Source organism: Chlorocebus sabaeus, chromosome 23 (genome assembly GCF_047675955.1).
Source record: "Chlorocebus sabaeus isolate Y175 chromosome 23, mChlSab1.0.hap1, whole genome shotgun sequence".
NCBI classification, from domain to species: Eukaryota; Metazoa; Chordata; class Mammalia; order Primates; family Cercopithecidae; genus Chlorocebus; species Chlorocebus sabaeus.
The window spans coordinates 30381479-30404599 of NC_132926.1; the positions used below are offsets into that span (position 1 = coordinate 30381479).

General features: G+C 45.8%; 1 protein-coding gene across 1 annotated transcript; it reads left to right on the forward strand.

The window, feature by feature from the left end:
- The first annotated feature begins 5861 nt into the window (after positions 1–5861).
- ATOX1 (antioxidant 1 copper chaperone) lies at positions 5862–21409 on the forward strand. The gene is made up of 4 exons (XM_038005745.2): positions 5862–5988; positions 12078–12153; positions 17793–17963; positions 21273–21409. Exons 1-3 carry the CDS (start codon positions 5983–5985, stop codon positions 17915–17917), a joined length of 207 nt encoding a protein of 68 aa, XP_037861673.1. The 5' UTR covers positions 5862–5982; the 3' UTR covers positions 17918–17963; positions 21273–21409.
- The last annotated feature ends 1712 nt before the right edge of the window (positions 21410–23121 follow it).

A 23121-nucleotide genomic window follows, 5' to 3' on the forward strand; every position in this document is an offset into this window, starting at 1 on the left:
CTCTTGGTCACATAGTTAGGGCTAGAAGCTAGGACTCTGACTTCAAGTCCATATTCTTTTACCCACTGTCGATACTGCCCAGAGAAGGAAGATACAGTTATGAATACAGAAAAGGGGCATAGTCTTCTCAGAAACCCTGGAAAGGCTGGGGCTTTTTCTTCAATATCTCAGGCATGACACCAGATAATGCTGCATAGACAAATTTCCAAGTGATTTGAGAGTTCTGGAGTCCATGGCAAATCCTGATCATCTGCAGCCAGAGCTCTTTGTAAAAGGTTCTTTGCTGCACACTCTGGTACCACATACTAGAAGTCCTCACCTCCTGTGGCTTAGAAGAGGAATAACTAACATAGCATATATATCAAGCACCTGTTATGTGACAGTGCTAGTTACAGTTTTTCAAGTCATCCTTACAAAAACTCTATGAAGTATTAACTCTTTTACAGATGTAGACACTATGACTCGGAAAGGCTAAATGACTGGCCCATAGCTGGAAAGGGGCAGAGCTCAGAATCAGACTCAGGTTTATATCACTTGAAATTCAAAGCCCAATAAGGAAAAAAGAAACAAGAATAAAATATACATAAGACCTAATTGAAGGCCAGGCCCAGTGGCTCAGGCCTGTAATCCCAGCACTTTGGGAGGCTGAGTTGGGCAGATCACTTGAGGCCAGGAGTTCGACACCAGCCTGGCCAACATGGCAAAACCCCATCTCTACTAAAAATACAAAAAATAGCCGGATGCAGTGATGCATGCCTGTAATCCCAGCTACTCAGGAGGCTGAGGCAGGAGAATCGCTTGAACCCAAGGGGTGAAAGTTGCAGTGAGCTGAGATTGTGCCACTGCACTCCAGCCTGGGTGACAGAGTGAATGAGACTCTGTCTTAAAAAAAAAAACCACACAAACAAAAACAAAAAAAACTCATCTAATCTTCAAACGGCTCATTTCAACAGATAGGGATACCCCTGAGCTGAATATTTTGAGTGTTGTCTTATTGCTCACCACAGCACGATGAGCTACATCTAATTATTATCTTTATTTTACAAGAGAAGAGACAGGGTCAGAGAGATTAAATGCCTGAAACAGCAAGGAACTGAACACAGGTTTGTCTGGGTTGTCTCATTAAACACATCTTTAGAAATCTGAAGCCCCAGGGGTACAGAGAACAAAGGAGGAAGAGGACAGCATGGCAAATGTTCCCTGACCATTGGCTGCTATTTTGGGAGTCCATAAAGAGTGCTGGGGACTATGATGGCTTCTATAATGATCACTGTCCCCTCACATGGCAGAAGGGCAAAAAGGGCTTACAGTACTCCGTTCAATATCTTTTATAAATTCTCTAATCCCATCCATGAGGGTTCTTCCCTCATTACTTAATCACTTCCCAAAGGTCCCACTTCTTAATACTATCACATTGGCAGTTAGGTTTCAACATATGAATTTTGGCGGGACACTTTCAGATCAGTACCATTCTATATGGTGACTCTCTCTCAAACCAGGTCCTTGAGCAAAAGCAATTTACACAGAGTCACTCCACCAACTTCAACCCACTCAGCCAGTTATGGGCATATCACACGAGAAATAAATCTTTGTTGTTTTAAGCCATTGAGGTTTTGGGATTGTTTGTTACTACAATATTACTTGGCCTATCCTGCCAGTTATAGACATGTTTCCAGATCTTTCCGTTTTTCAGGAGATATTAAAAATCTAGGTTATGTGACTCAGTGTTCTTTTTTTAAAAACATTTACTAATAGTACAAAAACTTTTTGGTCTTACTTAAAAAATACAATGTAAATATTCTGAGGACTTTAGTTGAATAGGTTTCACCCTTTTTATTAATATTATTATTATTGAGATGGAGTCTCCCTCTGTTGCCCAGGCTTGAATGCAGTGGCACGATCTCAGCTCACTGCAACCTCCACCTCTAGGGTTCAAGCGATTCTCCTGCCTCAGCCTCCCAAGTAGCTGGGATTACAGGCGCCCATCACAACTCCCAGCTAATTTTTGTACTTTTAGTAGAGACGGGGTTTTGCCATGTTGGCCAGGGTGGTCTTGAACTCCTGACCTCAAGTGATCTGCCTGCCTCTGCCTCTCAAAGTGCTGGGATTACAGGTGTGAGGCACCCACTGCACCTGGCCATCACCCTTTTTAAAAACTTCTTTAGGCCAGGTGCAGTGGCTCACGCCTGTAATCCCAACACTTTGGGAAGGCCAACGCATTATGACACCAACCTGGTCAACATGCCAAGACCCCCATCTCTACAAAAATACAAAAAAAAAAAAAAAAAAATTAGCTGGGTGTGGTGGCATGCACCTGTGGTCCCAGCTATTCAGGAGGCTGAGGTCGGGGGATCGCTTGAGCCCAGGAGGTCACAGCTGCAGTGTGCCATGTTCACGCTACCACACTCCAGCCTAGGTGACACAGCAAGACCCTGTCTCAAAAAATAAAAATTAAAAACTAGAATTTTTATTTTTAAAAATGCTTTTCCTAGGCTTGTAATAAGAAAGCAACTAATTTTACATGTCACTCTAGAAGTAAATTTATTTATTTTTATATTGAGACAGGATCTTGCTCTGTTGCATAGGCTAGAGTATAGTGGCATGATCACGGCCCAGTGCAGCCTTGACCTCCTGGGCTCAAGTGATCCTCCCACCTCAGTCTCCCAAGTAGCTGGGACTACAGGCACACAACACCATGTCCAGCTAAATTTTAAATTTTTTGTGGAGATGGAGTCTCACCATGTTGCCGGGCTGGTCTTGAGCCCCCGGGTTCAAGCAATTCTCCTGCCTGGGACTCCCAAAGTGTTGGGATTACAGGCGTGAGCCACCATGCCCTATTTTTTAATTGCGGTAAAACATACAGAAGATAAAATTCCTCTTTCTAACCATTTTTAAGTGTATAATTCAGTGGCATTAAGTATATTCACAATGTTGTACAAGCATACTCAGGGTTCTTAACTGTTGTCAACTAATCAAAAAATATTTTGAATACTTTAGGAACTGAATGAAATGTGTCTGTAGACCCAGTTCTGCCAGCATGCGGCTCTGCAGGATACCATGCTACCTCTCCCAAGCCTGCAGTCCATGCTCCCTCAGCTTCCACTTCATAGCCCTTCTCTTCTCATGCATGACTTGGCTGCTCTGAGGGCCCTTTCAGCTCAGAATCTTTGGTCCTAGATAAAGGGTTCCTTGATGGATAAAGCGGTGAGGCAAATAGTGTATACCTGCGTTATGATACAACAAACAGACACTTGGTTTCCTGCGGTGGGGATAGCAGGGAGCAGACAAGCAGCTACAAAACCTTTCTTTGCAAAGAGTTAAACTCCCCAGCATCTGTCAAAGAAAGGGTCATCCTAGGAGGCTGGGTCTAGAGGTAGATGATACCAGGAGGAACCCACCATCTATACATGCCTACAGTGCGTACATTCCTATCCTCACAACAACACTGGCAGCCAGAAAGGGCAGGGATTCTATATGCCCATTTCCCAGGCTCACTGGCTTAGAGATGGCTCATTGCCTATAATCCCAGCACTTTGGGAGGCCAAGGTGGGTGGATCACAAAGTCTGGCGAACAAGGTCAGGCTGGTTCGAGACCAGCCTGGCCAACATGGTGAAACCTCGTCTCTACTAAAAATACAAAAATTAGCCGGGCAGGGTGGTGCACGCCTATCATCCCAGCTACTTGGGAGGCTGAGGCAGGAGAATTTCTTGAGCCCAGGAGGCGGACGTTTCAGTGAGCAAAGATCGCATCACTGCACTCCAGCCTGGGCGACAGAGCAAGACTCCACCTCGAAGAGAAAAAAAAAAAAGGAAAGAAAGAAAATGATTGATATGTACTATTAAGGAATAATCTTTTTTTTTCTTTTTCTTTTTCTTTTTTTTTTAATACAGGGTAACATTCTGTCACCCAGGCTGGAGTGCAGTGGTGTCATTATAGCTCTGTGCAGCCTTGACCTCCTAAGCTCAAGTGATGCTCACTCAAGTGATGCTCACCTCAGTCTCCTGAGTAGCTGGGACCACAGGCATATGCCACCACACCTGGCTAATTTTTGTATTTTTTGTAGAGCTGGGGTTTCACCATGTTGCTCAGTCTGGTCTTAAACTCCTGGGGTTAAGTGATCCTCCCACCTGGGCCTCTTAAAGCAATGGGATTACAGGTATGAGCCACTGCACCTGGCCCAGGAATAACCTCTAAGATATTTTATAAAGTGAGAAAAGCAGGGTGCAAAACTGTATATAGTATGCCTTTTGTTTAAGAAGGAGAGGTCAGGGTAGGAGGGAGACCTACTTTTCACTGTATGCTACTTTGTGTTATTTGAAAATTAAACAGTAGGCACATTGGGATTCCACCTGCAAATCCTACACTTATCCAAGATAACTTCTAGTAACGTTGGCTGTAGTTGATTTCAGGCTTATTTTTATGTAAGTACACGAAATGTATGTATATATTTATGCAGGAACTACAGTCTGGCATATTTTCTTCTCCTCTTTAATAGGCCTTTATTTGCGATCTTTAACACATCTTCATAAAGCTGTCTTCTCTTTAAATTGCTGTCTCTAGGCTTAGCCATACTCCCAACCCTTACCCCTAATCCTCTAAAACATGCTGTGGGTGGCTCGTCCTGTGCACTGTTGCCTTTGGGAAGGATTTCGTTCCCTCATGGCTACCCTCAACCTTCCCTTATGGCAATCTAGCTATCCCTAGCCCCAGTGCAAAGTTGCACCCAGGACTACTAAGATGCTAAGCCTTGCCTCTACAGGACCTAATGTGCCAGCACCCTCTTTCCCTCTCCTCCTCGCCCCCTTCCCTTCCATCTTTAGGGAATTCCTGGCAGGTTAGGTAGGGGATGAATGGTTAAGGGGTATTTTGTGAGCAGGGGAAGACCCAGTGCCAGGGAGGCCAACCGAGGGCCTAGCAATTAGAGAATACTTACATATTTTGGTGCCTACCATGTGCCAAGCAATGTGCTAAGAAGTCTGCATACATTACATGTATTCCAACAATACCACAAAGTAGGTTTCTTGGAGGGGACCATGTGTCCTTGTTTGCCTGAAACAGGCATGGTGTTTGCCTGTTGTCCTGGCAAAATTATTAATAGCATCTCCTTTCTCTAGCAAAAGGTTTAGATAAAAAATTGTATAGTCACCTTAACTGTCCCCATCTTATACGTGAGGATATTGAGGCTTAGAGAGGTAAGTTCATCTGCCCAGGGTCACACAGCTGGTAAATGATAGAGCTGAGATTTAAACTCTAGTCAGTATGGCTCTGTTAGGGACTGAACTCTGACACGGACATGAATGGTGTCCCCCAAAATTCCTATGTTGATACCCTAACCCCCAATGCGACTGCATTTAGAGACAGAGCCTGTAATAGGGCGATAAAGGCTAACTGAGGTCCAGATTATTGCCTCCTCCCCAGGCCGCCTCTCTTCCACAACCGCCCCTATCCCACTCCAGTCAGGGCCCTTCCTCCTCTGCCACGACAGCTCTGCTAACCCTGCACTATCACTGCCTGCGTCCTTCGCAGCCTCCTGCTACATCTTTTCCACCGCTGCGTCCTCGTTGGCTGGCGCTCAATAAACACTGACTCGGTGAATAAATGAGTTAAACTGTCCTTTTAGGGATGGATGACTCTGTCCTATTCAAGGCGGTGCCCTTCTCTGGTATTCCCTAAAACAAGCTTGACCCGAAGTAGGCGTTCTGAAAAAGGCCGACAGTCCATAGAGGCCAACGCAGCGCTCCTCTCACCTCCTCTCTCAGTCCAGGCCGGGTGACCATAGGCGCGGCCGACGGAAAAGGGGCGGTGCGGCTGGCAGAGTTGAGGCCCGGAGGGGGCGGGGCCTCCCTCGCGGCCTGGCCCGGAGAGGGTGGGGCTTCCGGGAAGGGGCCTCTAGCGCGCACTCTCGGAAGCGCAGCCGAACCCGCCCTCCGAGCCCCGAGAGGCGCTGCTGCCACCGCCGCCACGCCGCCGCTGCCTCAGTTATGCCGGTGAGTGGTTGCGCCGTCCCCACCACTCAGACTTGCAGTCCCCGGGTTCCTCCTCGGCTGCACAGCCGCTTGACCGGATGCTTCTCTTGAAGGGCTCAGGCCGCGGCCGGAGCCGCTGTTATCCCCCAGCTTACCCCACCCAGACCCCAGCTTTTGCGACCCTTCAGAAAATGGGATCCGAAGGGAGTTTAATCTAGGAGCCAGGCTTCAAAACGTCGGAGCTGGAAGGCCTCCAGGGGCGACAAGCCCACACCTTTCCTGCGTACACGGAGAAACAGACCCCGAGAGGGGGCAGGGGGTCGCTCAGCAGGACGCGGGGAGTTGGTGGCCAGCGGGAACTGAGACGCCTAGTCCCTGAGCCTTCCTCCTGGCTGCCCTGCCCGCTTAGCTGGCCTGAAGGAGGGCGGTGGGGAGGCTCTGGGCAAGGGGATGGACCCGGTTATTCCCTCACGGACCGGGCAGGTTTTCAGAGGTTCATGCTTTTCTTAATTTTCCTGCCCACTATGGCTTACTTTTCAAATCAGCTCTGGGCGACTCTGAATGGAGACAGTTTGCCAGCCTGAACCCATAAGCCCCAGAGAGGTTCAGGAACCCCCCTCAAAGTCACCAGTTGCTCAGTTGCAGAGTCTGGGAAGTCAGTCTTAGCCTGCCTTTGCAGATCACTCAGTATATTGTTGCTCGTGGCCTCGTTTTTTATATAAAGAATTGAGGGCTTTGGCAGATAAAAATATAAAAAACCCAGTAACTTATTCCAGGTCGTGTTGAAGTTGGCAGAGCCAGGATTTAGCTCCTTATCCTTAGGCTCCCCATCTCTCCAGGCCTGACCACATCGGAGGTGCCTGGCAAAAGCAGTCATACCGGCTTGGGAAGATGCTCTGATCTCAATTGCATCTTGGTTAGGGTCATGTGGTGTTTAGCATTTTCTTCGAGGTGTGTAATTCATGGCTCTGGGCCAGGTGGATATCAAGAGGTATCCCACAGATGCCATGTGTCTTAGCAGCCTGTCCTTTGGGAGCTGACAGGTGAGCCTGACGCCCCCTGGGCAGAGCCACTAACATCTCAGGTGTCATTTCCCTTGGACCTTGCCAGGTGCCTTGAGACAAATCCTCCAACAACAAAGTATGGATAAGGAATCTGATAGAATCAGCCCTACCACTTGAGCAAGTCAGCCTGTGGCAATGGTAGAAGACAGTATTAATCTCCCTGGGACTTGGAGAGTGAAGGTCACCAGGATTTTTTGTGGGGGGTGGCATTGAGGAAAAGGCCAGCTTGATCATCGGTGTATTCTGTATCTTCTGGGGGTTTTGACAAAAGACCCTCTGGAGCAAATGATGGGAATGAGGAGGGCGCTTGGCACCATGTACCACAAGATGAGCAGCTGAAGGAAAGAGGGTGTTAGTCAAGGGACTGCCTTAAAACTGGAAAGGGAAGAAAAAATATATATATATGTTAATATATATATATACTGGGCGACAATGCGAGACTCCGTCTCAAAAAAAGAAAAAAAAATCGTCCCACTTACTTTGCCCAGGCTGGAGTGCAGTCACGGTGTGATCTTGGCTCACTGCAAGCTCCGCCTTCCGGGTTCACGTCACGCTGCCTCAGCCTTCTGAGTAGGTGGGACTACAGGCGCCCGCCACCACGCCCAGCTAATTTTTTCTTTTGTATTTTTGGTACAGACGGGTTTCACCGTGTTAGCCAGGATGGTTTTGATCGCCTGACCCTGTGATCTGCCTGCCTCGGCCTCCCAAGGTGCTGGGATTGCAGGCATGAGCCACTGTGCCCGGCCTCCACTTACTGACTTTTAAAACCTACTTTAAACCTACTGGCTTTTAAAATCTACCCATTTTATAACTCTTTATGAAAGACCCCAGAGGCCGTGAGGAACCAGAACTACCCAGTTATGCATCCGGTGGTAGAGCCAATCTTGAGCTTTTCCTATAAAGAAGTGATTACTCTGTCCATGAAATAGTTTTTCCATCACCCTCAAATTTATTTTTGCCCCTCAGAGGTGGAGGAGGAGAGCACTGAACTGTAATGTTTATACCCAGAAGCTGATTTCCGACTTCTGACCTTTATACTGTAGGGGATGGGACCTACTCCCTGTAATCAGCAACTGAAAGTTTCAGGTATTTGTTGACTTTAGGTCCTTGGGCAGCAAAAAACCGTGCTCCCTAAAAATGTATTTCTAGTTTCGGAGCTTCTGCTGAGAGTCACGGTTATGAGAGCTGGTGGTGTACTTTGCTATTCCAGAATGAGCAGGATTTCCCTGGAGCGAAGAAAGCCTAGGTTCATATTCCATACTCAGTAGGTATTTGCCACATGACTGCAGGCCACTTAGTGAACTCTTGGAACTTCACTTTCCTCCTGAGTGAAATAAGATAAATAGCTTTCTTTCCAGGCTCAGTAAGGACTAGCTTAGATACTGTATAAAGACAATTTGACATATAATAGACAATCAGTAGATTTAGCTCTTAGGTTGATCTTGCAAACCCTTCCAAACTTTGGCTCAGTATATAAGTGCAAACCATTGATTAAATTTTCTGCTGGTTATCCTAGAGCAAGACTCAGCAAACTTTTTTTTACAAGGCCCAGATAGTAAACATTTTAGTCTTCACAAACCACAGGGTCTCTGGTACAACTACTCAACCCTGCCATTCTAGTACAAAAGTAAACAAATGAGTTTGGCTATGGTTTTTTGTTTTTGTTTCTTGTTTTTTTTTTGAGACGGAGTGTTGCTCTCTCGCCAGGCTGGAGTGCAATGGCATGATCTCAGCTCACTGTAACCTCCGCCTCCCAGGTCAAGTGATTCTCCTCCCTCAGCCTCCTGAGTAGCTGGGATTACAGGCGCACGCCACCACTACCAGCTAATTTTTGTATTTTTAGTAGAGATGGGGTTTCACCATGTTAGCCAGAATGGTCTCGACCTCTTGACCTCATGATCCTCCTGCCTAGGCCTCCCAAAGTGCTGGGATTACAGGCATGAGCCACCACACCTGGCCCGAGTTTGGCTATGTTTTAACAAAACCTTTTGCCTTGTAAAACAGGTAGCTTGTAGTGTGCCAATCCATATTCTAGAGCATGATCATTTTTTTTTTCCAAAACAATTTTTTTGTTTTAAATTAAATGGAGCCATGATCTCACTGTATTGCCCAGGCTAGTCTCAAACTCATGGGTCCAAGTGATCCTCCCATTTCAGCCTCCCAAAGTGTTGGGATTACAGGTGCAAGCCACTGCACCCAGCCTTTAGATTTTTATTTATTTATTTATTTTGAGACAGAGTCCTGCTCTGTTGCCCAGGCTGGAGTGCAGTGGCATGATCTTGGCTCACTGCAGCCTCCGCCTTTTGGGTTCAAGCTATTCTTCTGCCTCAGCCTCCCAAGTAGCTGGGATTACAGACACCTGCCACCATGCCTGGCTAATTTTTTTCTATTTTTAGTAGAGAGACAGGTTTCACCATGTTGGCCAGACTGGTCTCGAACTCCTGACCTCAGGTGATCCGCCTGCCTCAGCCTCCCAAAGTGTTGAGATTATAGGCATGAGCCACATTGCCCTGCCTAAAAAAATTTTTAATAGAGGAGAGCATCATCTCAGACTGTAATGTGGGCAGGAATGACTTGGGTGTCTTGTTAAAATGAGGATTCTGATTCCGGACTTCTGGGAAGGGACCTGAGATTCTGCATTTCTGGCAGGCTCTGTTCAGTTGAGGACCACATTTTAAAGACAAGATTTGGTAATACCTACTGCAAATCCTTCTTTCCAGAATTTGTTATTGTTGCTGTCTTTGAATAGTCATGAAACAAGATGAAAAAATCAGAGATGTTTAGAAGAAAGGAAAGACTGACCATTTTCTTTAAGGCAGATTTTGCAGATTTGGCCTTAATAAAAGTAGTAGTTTACTAGTCACAAAGGTCATACAGTCTACACTGGAAAATCGAGCTGCTTAACTCTTGGTCTTGGTTTCCTCTGTAGAGCACAATGACAATCCAGACTCAGAGGTGTTTAGAGACTTGGAAAGAGTTTGAGAAGCTACTTAGCCACTTTATTTTCAGGTTTGTAGTTTTGCCTCCCTGTCTCTCCCCAGTAGGTTAAAAATGGGGAGTGGCAGGGCCTGCTCCACATCCACAGAGCCAGTTGAGGCAGGTGTCTGGGAGCTGCACTTTACACAAGGTCCCCAGATTCTTCCTATGCACACTGAAGTTGAAAAAAAACTGAGTTAGCTAATACCCTTTTGGTATAGATTAGGGAACTGGAGCCCTTTTGGAGCAGAGATTTTGCCTGTGGTTTTCTAGCAAGATATATCGCTACACCCAGAATTCCAATTGAGGTAATAGACTTGAAATATTTTGAAGTGCTCCATGAAAAATGTAGCCATTGATTTTTGAAGGGAAACAGGAGAGACAAATGGAAGAAATTAATAGTAACCCAATAGCTAATTTTTTACCCAATGGAACCTAGTACTAGGTTCTAATTTCCTTAATGTATTAGTTATCTATTGCTCCTTAGTAATTATCCCAAAACTTTGTAGTAAACAACAAATATATGTATAGTAACTCACACAGTTTCTGAGACTCAGGAATTTGGGAACAGCTTGGCCTAGTGGCTCTGGCTCAGAGGCTCTCATAAAGTTGGAGTGAGATGTTGGCTGGTGCTGCGTTCATCTGAAGGCTTGACTGGAGCTGGAGAATCCACTTTCGAGATGGCTCACTCACATGCTTGTTAGCTCGAGGGTTGGTTCTCTCACTTTGTGAACCTCTCCTTATGGTTACTTGAATATCTTTATGATTTGGTAGCTGACTTCCTCTAGTGCAAGTGACCCCTGAAAGAGAGCAAGACAGAAGTCACAGTGTCTTTTATGACATTGTGATATCTTCAGAAGCCACATAACCTCACTTCAAGCCATATTCTATAAGACACACAGACCAACCTGAGACATTTGGAATGAGATTACTCAAGGGCATAAATACCAGAGGCAGAGATCATTGAGGCCATCTTGGATGCTGGCTACCACACTTAAAATCCTGTGTTCATGCCATTCACAAATCTAGAGAGGGACTCTTACCCCCAATGTTCAGATGTGGAAACTAAGGCACAGAGAAGTAACTTATTGATGATCATGCAATTAGTAGTGTCAGAACTGGTATCTGAAGCCAGATTTATCTAATTTCAGATTGTGTCATTTCCAGAGATTTTAAAATAAATTATTGGTTTATGTAATCCTTGTGTGAAAGCAAAGCAAAAGACCCAGAAGTTCAAACCAGCCATGTCAATTATCCATTGACTCAAAAATAGGTTTTAAGCACCTACTCTGTCCAGGCACTGTTTCAAGTATTAAGAATCCAGCAGTGAACTGAACAAAACCTCTGTCTTCTGGGTGCTTACCTTCAGACCCTTGATCTGTTAGATATCTTGGAGACTGTAGAATGTAGAGCTTACATGAAGACTAGGAGCTGGGGATCCCTTCCTGCCTGGCCTCCAACCCACTGGGGAACCCAGGCAATCCTTTCTCTTCCCTGGACCCAGATGCTGCCTCTGAGAATGCGGCCCTTGGATGAAAGTAGAATCACCTGGTATAATGACTAGCTATAACAGATTCCCCAGCCCAGACCTGCTGACCAGAACCTGTAGTTTTTGCAAGCTGCAGGTGAGTCTAGTGCAGAAAATAATTTTCTGGTTCATAAGTGGGCCCACCAGAACAGCATTGTTAGAAGTATGGGGGCCCATCCCTGTCAGAGTTATTAGTGGCCCTGAGACAAAGCTCATAGCTCAAGAATCAGTGCTTTGAAGGTAGGACTGGGAAAAGCATTTTAAACTAGATCTCCAGGTGATTCTATTCACTATGTGCCAGACACTGCTAAAGGATTTATGGGGATGATTCCATTGAATACCATCTATGAGGTAGAAACTCTTAGCTACTCTATAGTTAAAGAGACTGGGGCTCAGAAACAGGCTCCTGATGAGTCTGATGCCAACCAAGTCCTACCCAGTCTCTCTGCCTTCTCTTTCGACCCTGAGTGGGCCTGTCTGCTGGCACTGTGTGTGGGTCACTCTGCAGGGCTCGGGTCATGCTCCCTCTTTGTTTGTTTCAGAAGCACGTGTTCTCCGTGGACATGACCTGTGGAAGCTGTGCTGAAGCTGTCTCTCGGGTCCTTGATAAGTTGGGAGGTGAGTGAGTGGCCCTCAGTTGGGGGTGGGATAGAGGAGACAGATGCACTTATGCCATGTTCAGATGCATGCAGATGTTGCAGGAGAGGCTTAGGGTTAAGCTGATCATAACAGTAAAACTAAAATGTATTGAGAACTTAGCACGTGCCAACTACTCTTGTTAATTTCTTATGTGGATCACATCATTTAATCCTCACCACAGCCATTTCAGATAGCTTGTTTGACTAGCTCCATGTTAAACAGGAGACAGCTGAAATTCAGAGACGTTAACTCATCTGGGATCACATGGTCAGTAAATGGCGGAGCTGGGATTTAGCCAAATTAACTAGAACTGCCAGGACTAGCTCTGGAACCATGGCAGTACTACTGAATATGTTGGTCATCTCCAGTGTATACTGCATGACACATCTGAGTGTCATTTTCTGTTAAAAGAAATTTTTTTTTTTGAGACGGAGTTTTGCTCTTCTTGCTCAGCCTGGAGTGCAGTGGTGCGATCTTGGCTCATCACAACCTCTGCCTCCTAGGTTCAAGGAATTCTCTTGCCTGAGTCTCCCGAGTAGCTGGGATTACAGGCATGCGCCACCATTCCCGGCTTATTTTGTATTTTTAGTATAGACAGGATTTCTCCATATTGGTCAGCTGGTCTCGAACCCCTGACCTCAGGTGATCTGCCTGCCTCGGCCCCCCAAAGTGCTGGGATTACGGGTGTGAGCCACCCTGCCCAGCCTCTATTAAGATTTTTTAAATGGGGCTGGGCACGGTGGCTCACACCTGTGTTCCCAGCATTTTGGAAGGCTGAGGCAGGCGGATTGCCTGAGCTCAGGAGTTCTTGAGACCAGCCTGGGCGACATGGTAAAACCCTCTCTCTACAAAAAATACCAAAAAAATTAGCCAGGCATGGTGGCACATGCCTGTACTCCCAGCTACTTTGTGGGGCTGAGGTGGGAAGATCGTTTGAGCCCAGGAGGTTGAGGCTGCAGTGAACCTAGATCATGCCACTGCACTGCAGTGGGGGCAACAGAGCAACACCCTGTCTCAAAAAAAATAAATAAATAAATAAGAAAAAAAGGGAAAGATTTTTAAAAAGTAACAATTTTTTTAAAATTTTGTCTTTTTCTATTTCTTTGCTTCAAAAAATTTTTTTAAGTAATTTTGAATCGCTCACATGCAGGTTTTTTGTTTTGTTTTGTTTTTTGAGATGGAGTCTCGCTCTGTCGCTCAGGCTGGAATGCAGTGGCACATGATCTGAGCTCACTGCAACCTCTGCCTTTTGGGTTCAAGCGATTTCTGGCAAATTTTCTGTATTTTTCATAGAGATGGGGTTTCACCACGTTGGCCAGGCTGGTCTTGAATGCCTGACCTCAAGTAGTCTGCCCACTTTGGCCTCCCAACGTGATAGGGTTACAGGCATGAGCCACTGCACCTGGCCACATACAGATATCCTTAAAGCACCTCTTTTCAACAATCAGTCTCATCCAGCCTTGTCATTTCACAGCTGGGGAAACTGAGGCCCAGAGAGGGCTGGGGTCTGGTCCTGGTACTGAATGAGGTAATAACTGAGTTGTGATCAGAGTTTTGGCAATGCCAGTGCTCAGTCAGCCTTCTAAGACTTTTTCTTTTCTTGTTCCCCTCCATGAACTGTCACACAATCTTCTAACATTTTCTCTTTTAAAACCCTAAATAATAATGACATTAAGTTTTCAAATGGCTTCCACATGGATGTGATCTCATTAGCAGTCCTCTGAGCTGTACTTTCCATCTTTGGAATGAGGATGTTGATGCCTGTAGCCAGGAGGTTAAGTGACTTGCCCAGAGTCCTGCAGCAAGTCAGTGGCTGACTTCTGGCCCTTTCAACTGGGATCTTAGTCTGAGAGAAACTGAAACAGTGGAAAGAACCTGGCTGCTGACTTTCCACATGACTGTGGGCCCTTGTTTCTCAGGCCTGGGTTTTCCTAGCTGTGGTATAGGAATGTATATCTTGTGTATCTGGATCAACTTCTGCTGTTGATGCTTTTTTTTTTTTTTTTTTTTTTTTTTTTTTGAGATGGGGTTTCTCTGTTTTGCCCAGGCTGGAGTGAAGTGGCGTAATCTCTGCTTGCTACAACCTGCTTCACCCGCCCTCCGCTGGATTCAAGCGATTCTCCTGCCTTAGCCTCCCGAGTAGCTGGGATTATAGGTGCCTGCCACCGCGCCTGGCTAATTTTTTTTTTTTTTTCTGAGATGGAGTTTCGCTCTTGTTGCCCAGGCCAGAATGCAATGTCGTGATCTCAGCTCACCGCAACCTCTGCCTCCCGGGTTCCAGCAATTCTCCTGCCGCAGTCTCCTGAGTAGCTGGGATTACAGGCGCGGGCCACCACGCCCAGCTAATTTTGTATTTTTAGTAGAGATGGGGTTTCTCCATGTTGGACAGACTGGTCTCAAACTCCTGACCTCAGGTGATCCTCTCTCCTTGGCCCCCCAGAATGTTGGGATTACAGGCATGAGCCACTGCACCCGGCCTGTTGACGCTTTAAAAATGAAACTGCACAGGAGCCCCTCAAATAAAGCAGCAGGCTCTGCATGAAGTGGGAACGGGCCTAATTTTGTCTGACAGCTCAAGGACACCTACCCACCCCAGGAACTTCATCCAGGCCAGAGTCAAGTGGCGCAACCTCAGTTCACTGCAGCCTCAACCTCCCAGGCTCAAGTGATCCTCCCACCTCAGCCTTCTGAGTAGCTGGGACTACAGGATCACACCGGGCTATTTTTTTTTTTTTTGTAGAGACAAGATCTCACTTTGTTGCCCAGGCTGGGAAACCATGTGATTTTTGTTTTTGGTTTTGGTTTTGGTTTTGGTTTTTTTGAGACGGAGTCTTGCTCTGTCGCCCAGGCTGGAGTGCAGTGGCCGAATCTCAGCTCACTGCAAGCTCCGCCTCCCAGGTTCACGCCATTCTCCTGCCTCAGCCTCCCGAGTAGCTGGGACTATAGGCGCCTGCCACCTCGCCCGGCTAGTTTTTTGTATTTTTTAGTAGAGGCGGGGTTTCACCGTGTTAGCCAGGATGCTCTCGATCTCCTGACCTCGTGATCCGCCTGTCTCGGCCTCCCAATGTGCTGGGATTATAGGCTTGAGCCACCGCGCCCAGCCTGTTTTTGTTTTTGAGAAGGAGTCTCACTCTGTCTCCCAGGCTGGAGTGCAGTGGTGTGATCTCGGCTCTCTGCAACCTCTGCCTCCCAGGTTCAAGCACTTCTCCTGCCCCAGCCTCCCGAGTAGTTGGGATTACAGGCACATGCCACCACACTGAGCTAATTTTTATATTTTTATATATTTTATTAAAATATAAAATTATTTTTTTATATTTTTTATATATGGAGTTTCACTATGTTAGCCAGGCTGGTCTCGAACTCCTGACCTCAAATGATCCACTCGCCTCAGCCTCCCAAAGTGCTGGGATTACAGGCATGAGCCACCACGCCCAGCCAACCATATGATTTTTAAGGCCCCTTGCTGGAGGATCTGCCTTTGAGCTTCGGCAGGTTTCTCCCCATCTTTTCCTACTGTCCCTACTTGGATGGCCTCTTGAGAAAGTCAGGAGGGTTTTTTGAGTTGCTTAGGGCCCTAAAAAAAGAGTGCGAGGGCTGAGGAATCACAGATTAATGGCATTCTTGAGCTGGAAAGCCCACAGGAGCTGGCCAGCCCTGAATCCTTCATGTACAGATGAGGTAACTGAGGCCTGTGAGAAGCAGGACCCCACCCCTGCCATCCATGGTCACCCAGCAAGTCAATGGTGAGGCCAGGCATAGAACCTCTCAAGACTTTTCCTTTCTTTCTGTGTGTTCTTTTGTCAGAGTAAAACTCTGGGTCCTCTCATGTGCTGCTGGGGAGCTATAAATTGGCATAGCCATTTAGGAGGGCAATTTTGCAATGTCTATTAAACATTCAAAATGTGTCAAACATCTGTCGCCCCACAATTTCCATTCTGTGAATTCACTGTATAAAAATATTTTTATAAGTTTTTTTAAGACAAGTTCAAATATGTTTGCTATAACATTGTGATAGTGGTGAAAAATTAGAAGCATCCTCAATGACCTTTAACATGGATTAATTAAGTGGATGTGTGGTACGTTCACACTATGGAAGATTGTAGCTTTTAAAAAAAGAATAGGGCCAGGCACTGTGGCACACGCCTGTAATCCTAACACTTTGGGAGACTGAGGCAGGTGGATCACCTGAGGTCAGGAATTCAAGACCAACCTGGCCAACACGGCAAGACCCCATCTCTACTAAAAATACAAAAATTAGCCAGGCATGGTGGCTTATGCCTGTAATCCCAGCTACTCGGGAGGCTGAGGCAGAAGAATCGCTTGAACCCAGGAGGCAGAGGCTACAGTGAGCTGAGATCACATCACTGCACTCCAGCCTGGGAGACAGAGCGAGACTCTGTCTCAAAAAAAAAAAAAAAAAAAAAAAAAGGGCTGGGTGCAGTGGCTCACACCTGTAGTCCTAGCACTTTGGGAAGCCAAGGCAGGCAGATCGCTTGAGCCCAGAAGTTCAAGACCAGCCTGGGCAATATGCAAAAGCCTGTCTCTACATAAAATACAAAACTTAACCAGGCATGGTGGCATGTGCCTGCAGTCACAGCAACGTGGGGGGCTGAGATGGGAGGATCACCTGAGCCTGGGTGTTCAAGGATACAGTGATTTGTGATTGTGCCACTGCACTCCAGCCTGGATAACACAATGAGACCGTGTCTCTACATACATAAATAAATAAATAAATAAATAAAATAAATAAATAAATAAAAGTAATAAATAAAGAAAAAAGTAAAATATTAGCAAGACCTGTTTATGTAGTGTGATGCCATTTGGAGGAATTATTTTTCATTTGTCTATCTGGGACAAAGTCTGGATAGAAGCCGGACTGTTCACAGTGATCTCAAGGGGTAGGATCAATAGGGGGCCTTACTGCTTCTACTTTTATTTAGAAATGTTCACTTTTTTGAAAAAAAAAAAAAAAAAAGTGTCTATATTACTTTTGCAATTTAAAAAAAAAAACAACAAAAAAAACATGGCTGGGCGCGGTGGCTCATGCCTGTAATCCCAGCACTTTGGGAGGCCAAGGCGGGCAGATCACTTGAGATTAGGAGTTTGAGACCAACCTGGCCAACATGACAAAACCCTGTCTGTACTAAAAATACAAAAATTAGCCAGATGTGGTGGTGTATGGCTGTAATTCCAGCTACTCCGGAGGCTGAGGCATGAGAATCACTTGAACCCAGGAGCTGGAGGTTGCAGTGAGCTGAGATTGTGCCGCTGCACTCCAGCCTGGGCAACAGAGTGAGTCTCTGTCTCAAAAAACCCTAGTATAGAGCAGGGATCAGCACACTACAGCCCATGGTCCAAATCCTGCTCACAGCCTATTTTTGTATGTTCAAGAATAGAGTTATAAAAAAATACGCAGAATATACAACAGAGTCCATATGTGGCCCACAGTGCCTAAAACATTTACTTTCTGGCCCATTACAGAAGAAGTTCGCCAATCCCTGCTCTAGAGGAAAGGGCAAGGGTGGTTGTGAGTAGTAATTTAGAGCCTGAACTCTTTCTTGCTATAACTGGGAGAGTCTGTGCTTCCTTTCCCCATACCCCATTTCCTCTTCCTGCAGGAGTTAAGTATGACATTGACCTGCCCAACAAGAAGATCTGCATTGAATCTGAGCACAGCGTGGACACTCTGCTTGCAACCCTGAAGAAAACAGGAAAGACTGTTTCCTACCTTGGCCTCGAGTAGTAGGGACCTGGTCCCCACAGCCCACAGGATGGACCAAAGCGGGCAGGTGCGTAAGGCCCCATCACTTGCTGAACAAACCTACCGCTCACACCTCTCATCAGAGCTAACACCTTGGCCTTTGAGAGCTTGAGTGGAACAGAAGAGCCCCCTGGGTTCTTTTCAATCCACTGTCTACCTTCTTTGAAGTGGTTACAAATATTTTATTATTGTCTAATGCAAATCACAAGTTCAGGGAATTCTTACAGCCCCTGTGAGTGGACAGAGCACTGTAAAGTCTCCCAGAGTCCTCTTTCGGACTTGAGGGTTGCAGTTCATGGATAGCAGGGTTTAAGTTTACAGTCTATGACCCTAAGCAGTGCATTTTGGCTCCTTTGTTTGTTCGTTTGTTTGAGACGGTGTTTCACTATGTGGCCCAGGCTGAAGGGTAGTAACTCTTCATAGATGTGATCATAGTGCACTATAGCCTTTAACTCCGGGGCTCAAGTGATCCTCCTGCCTCAGCCTTCTAAGTAGCTGGAACTGTAGGCACATATCACCACACATGGCTCTGGCTTTGATAAACTGACTGTCTCATAAGAGTTGACACTTATGCCTTGGGCCTTATTCTTCTGTGCCCTGACCAAGTGAGTTAATTCAGACTGTGCCGCCCTCTCTACTTGAAACTGTTGTCAGCTTCCTGAGCATGCCCTCTGTCCAGACTGGTACAAAAACAATAGCATGTTTGAGCTAGATGTTCCCTTCACTTTTATGTAATCCAGTGAGGCAGTAAGGGGCACTGTGCCACCAGTCTTCACTCTGGAACCAGGCAGACCTTACTCATTGATCCAGCCAGTCTCAGCAGGGCACTTCTGGCTGCCATTGCCCATGTAGCACATTTGACTCGTCAATTACAATGATCACCACATCTCTGATGGGGTTTGGTGCCTGACTGTGACTGAGAAAAATGAGGCCAAGAGAGGGGAAGCGATTCAACCAAAGTCCCACCCAGGTGAGTGGCAGAGGCAGGAAGAAAGTCAGATATCCTGAATCGGGGTTCTGTAACTGTTACTGGTGGCATTGTCCCTGTGAATGGGCCCACGGAGACCCCGCAGACAGAGGCCAGCCACAACTGACTGGTAGGTCCTCTTTGAGGATAGCCTCCTTCCCAAAGGCGTACATTTGGAACCTGAGCCATGGCAGTGTTCTGTGTATGTGGTAACATCACATGCAAGTCACAAGATGTCAGATGCATCTGTTTTCGTCATGCACTTTCCATCCATAGATAGAATGCATATTCAGGAATGAGCCCAGGATGAATAACGAGGAATCTGGGATTCTGATTCCAACTCTGTCCTCATTTCACACTGACTTTGGGGACTTTTTACATTACAGAGATTTGGTCTTCCCATCGGTAAAATGGGGCTAACACCTCCAACCTGCTTTCCTGCCTTGTGGGGATTGGTGTGCAATCTCTCCACATATGAAGGCTTATCCTCTAGGGAAGTAAAACATCAGCTGTTTCCAGCATGTTGAAGAACAGTGTTTCTTACATCATTCCTCTACCCCTAGGGTTTCGTCGGGAGGGTGAGTGGATGGGGCTCTGGACCCTCCATAGCTCCCAAACAGCCCTGTGTCATATTGGGCTTCCTGTAAGATTGTATTTTATGAAAATGCTCTGTAACAAGAAGGAATGGAGGGAGAGAAGAAAAAAAAAAAACTCTTCCTGAACTAGCTATATACATGGGGGAGCCCTAATGCATACATCTTGGATTAGAAACTCCAGGCCTGGGCGTGTGAATTTTTTTAATTAAAAAAGTAATATCTGTTGGATGTAAACCGTGTGTAGCTTAATGTGTTTTTCTCATAGAAAACATGTTTTCTCATGTTATTTTATTGAGATGAAATTCACAAGACATAATAATTAACTATTTTAACCCATTTATGCTGAATATTGCAAAGTTTTTTATGTGAAAAATCAAACCTTGGTGATGACCTTGAGCAGTAGGATATAAATAACTCCCACAAGCTTAGCATTCCAATAATGGAACACTAGACATAAATGGGCTAAAGTCTATCATTTAGTGGCATTTGTTGCATTCACAGTGTTGTATGACCACCACCTCTCTCTAGTTTCAAAACTTTTTCATCATCTCAGAAACACACCCTATATCCATTAAGAAGTCACTCCCCACTACCCATTTCTCCATCCCCTGGCAGCCACTAATTTGCTTTCTACTACTCTGGATTTACCTACCCTGGACAGGTGATATAAAAGGAATTACATTATATGTGACCTTTTTGTGTCTGCCTTTTTCCATGTAGAATAATGTTTTCAAGATTCATTCAAGTCATAGCACGTGTCTGTAAATCATTCCTTCCTATGGCTTAGTAATTTTCATGGTACTTTTTATTTATTTTAGATTTTTTATGATAGGAAGTTTCAAACATATGTAAGTAGAGTGCTAGAATGAATCCCCAAGTACCTGTCACCCAGATCCAACAATTAGTGTTTATTTCACCAAGGCCTGTTACTTTTTGATAAAAGCACTCTGTGACAAGAAGGAATGAAGGGAGAGAAGGAAAACAACTCTTCCGGAGCTATCTGTATCCATGTGGGGGAGCCCTAATGCACACATCTTGAATTAGAAACTCCACTGTCCTCATTGTTTCATCTGGATGACGAAACACCCAGATTATTTTGAAGCAAATTCTAGACATCATGCCCACTCCCTCCTGCCCAGATTGTTTTGAAGCAACTTCTAAACATCATACAATCTTATCTGTACGTATTTCAGTAACCATGTATTGTATGGAAAGGCTCCTGGAAATTCAGATGCATAGTACTCAGTAAGAATCACCCAAATAAGCCAGCTTTAGTCCACGTGCTCAGGCAACATGTCTTTGAAGTCTGCTTTAAGAGGCTCCTCAGTGACCCACTTGAAGCCAGGCTTGGGAACCTCAAAGATAGAGTGTTTATTGGTTTTGAAGTCACCTTAATCATCTGACTCTTGGCAGATTTATTTGCTTTTGCTTTTGTTCATTGCCTTTCCAACATAAACTGTAACAGGACAGGGAGTGCTGTTGACTGAGTATCCTGGCAGCCCTGGAAATTCCCCAGAAGAGGGCTTTGGCAGTGATTGGCTTAGCAAGGTTAATGCGTTCCAGCCAACCTGAGTATAACAGGTTCATGGGAGTATAACAGACTTCATGGGAGCAGTGTGCAGGGCTGGACATTGGGGTTCTAGTCCTGCCCCTGCATCTGCACCCTGGGTTTTCCACCTCACCCCTGCCTCTTTGTGCATTTGTTGCCTTTGCAATATCGCTATGTCCACAGCAGATGGCGCCTTTGTTCCACCTAACTTTCCGTCTTTCCTAGGATGCTGATCCTCCCCTGGCTTCCAGACAGACCTGGGACTTGGCAGTCATGCTGGGCAGTGGTGTTCCTGTGGAGACCCTCAGTTGTCCTATTCCTTCCTAGCTTCCCCGCAATAAAATCAAGCTGCTTTTGTTGGAGATGTTGTCTTGCCTGGTCTTGGTGTTGCTTGCTCACATGTAGGTGGTTACGCTTACTCAGGTTGGAGTTTTGAGAGTTCCTACCTGGGAGTCAGACACCCTGTAGATTCTGATTTTTTGCTGTGTGATCTTTAGCAAATCACTTCCCCTCTCTGGGCCTCATTTTTTCCTCACCTATAAAGTAGAGGCATTGACCCAGAACAGTGATCCCCTCTCTTTTCACCAGTTTCGTAGATTTCATGTTTTGAAAAACTTTTCTCTATCAAGTGAGTTGCACAAAAGGTTATCAAATGTTAAGGCAAGTGGAATAGTGGGAAGAGGCTGTGGAGACAAACTGCCTGGGATAGAGTTCAAGCTCCAGTACCTCCCAGCTGGGCCACTTAACCTCTCAGTGTCCACAGACATAAAATGTGATGATAGCATCTACTGCAAATGGTGGTTGTGGGGATTAAATGAAGTGATACATGTAAATCAATTAGAGCAGTGATTGCTGGTTAAAAATCACTCAGAAAATAATAGTGATTCATTTTTGGCTTTTTGTTTGTTTTGAGATGGGGTTTCTCTCTGTCACCGAGGCTGGAGTGCAGTGGTGCAATCAGGGTTCACTGCAGCTTTGACCTCCCGGGCTCAGGCAATACTCCCACTCTTGCCTCCCAAGTAGCTGGGACTACAGGCACATGTCATCATGCCCAGTTCACCATTTTTTTTTTTTTTTTTAGTTTTTTTCTAGAAATGGGGTCTTGCTATGTTGCCCAGGTTGATCTTGAACTCCTGAGCTCAAGCAATCCTCCTGCCTTGGCCTCCCAAAGTGGCCTTGAATGCCTGCCCTCAAGTGATGCACCCGCCTCAGCCTCCCGTAGTGCTGGGATTACAGGTATGAACCACTGCACCTGGCTGCCACTCATTTTTAAAATATTTCATTAGTCAAAAATCTGTCACAATGGTAATTTGAATTCCAGTCAGGCTGAGTCAGGTTGAAACTAGTCAGGTTGGAGTGCAATAGCATGATCATAGCTCACTGTAACCTCTAACTTCTGGGGTCAAGCAATCCTCCTGCTATAGCCTCCTGAGTAGATCTTACATACTCTTAAAAATTATTGAGGATCTTGGCCAGGTGAGCAGTTGAGCACTTGAGCAGCTCAGACATGGGACCAGCCACCTCATCTATCTCATGGGCAGTTTCCTCATCTGCGCAATGCATAATGCCTGCACCTCGGGGAACTTAGTAGCCAGAAATAACACTTTATTTCAACTCTAAACTGATTGCAAGCATAATTTCCATCCCATTATGAAAGTACTAAACAAATCTCAGGGCTATTTCTGCCTTTGTGGCCCCTGGGGTTCAGGGACTCCTTCCCAGCCCACAAGGTAAATGTGTTTTTTGACCACCAGATGGCAGTGTCTCCTGGACTTGACCATCCACAGAGAAGTTTAAGACAGTTTCCTTTCAAAGAAAAGTTTCTCTGGGCTCTGAGAGAACAAACTTGAGGATTTTTTCCGTTTTCAGTTGCCCTGGAGGTCTGGTGCAGACTGGCTGGCCCATTGGGAACGCCCAAGAGTTGAGACACTGGTGCTTCTTAGAGTGAGTGCTTCTCAGAGGGGTTCATTTCCTTTGAGTTCTCTCTACACCACCACCCCCAGCTGAAATCCAAGTTTCTAACTGAGGCACTTGGCTCGGTTCTTCCAAGGCCACAGAGGCATTAGGGAAGCTC

Bases quoted from the DNA above. Each gene is read 5' to 3' on its own strand.
- ATOX1 (XM_038005745.2), top strand. The intron at 12,154-17,792 runs GTGAGTGAGTGG...CTCTTCCTGCAG, and splicing joins GGTCCTTGATAAGTTGGGAG to GAGTTAAGTATGACATTGAC.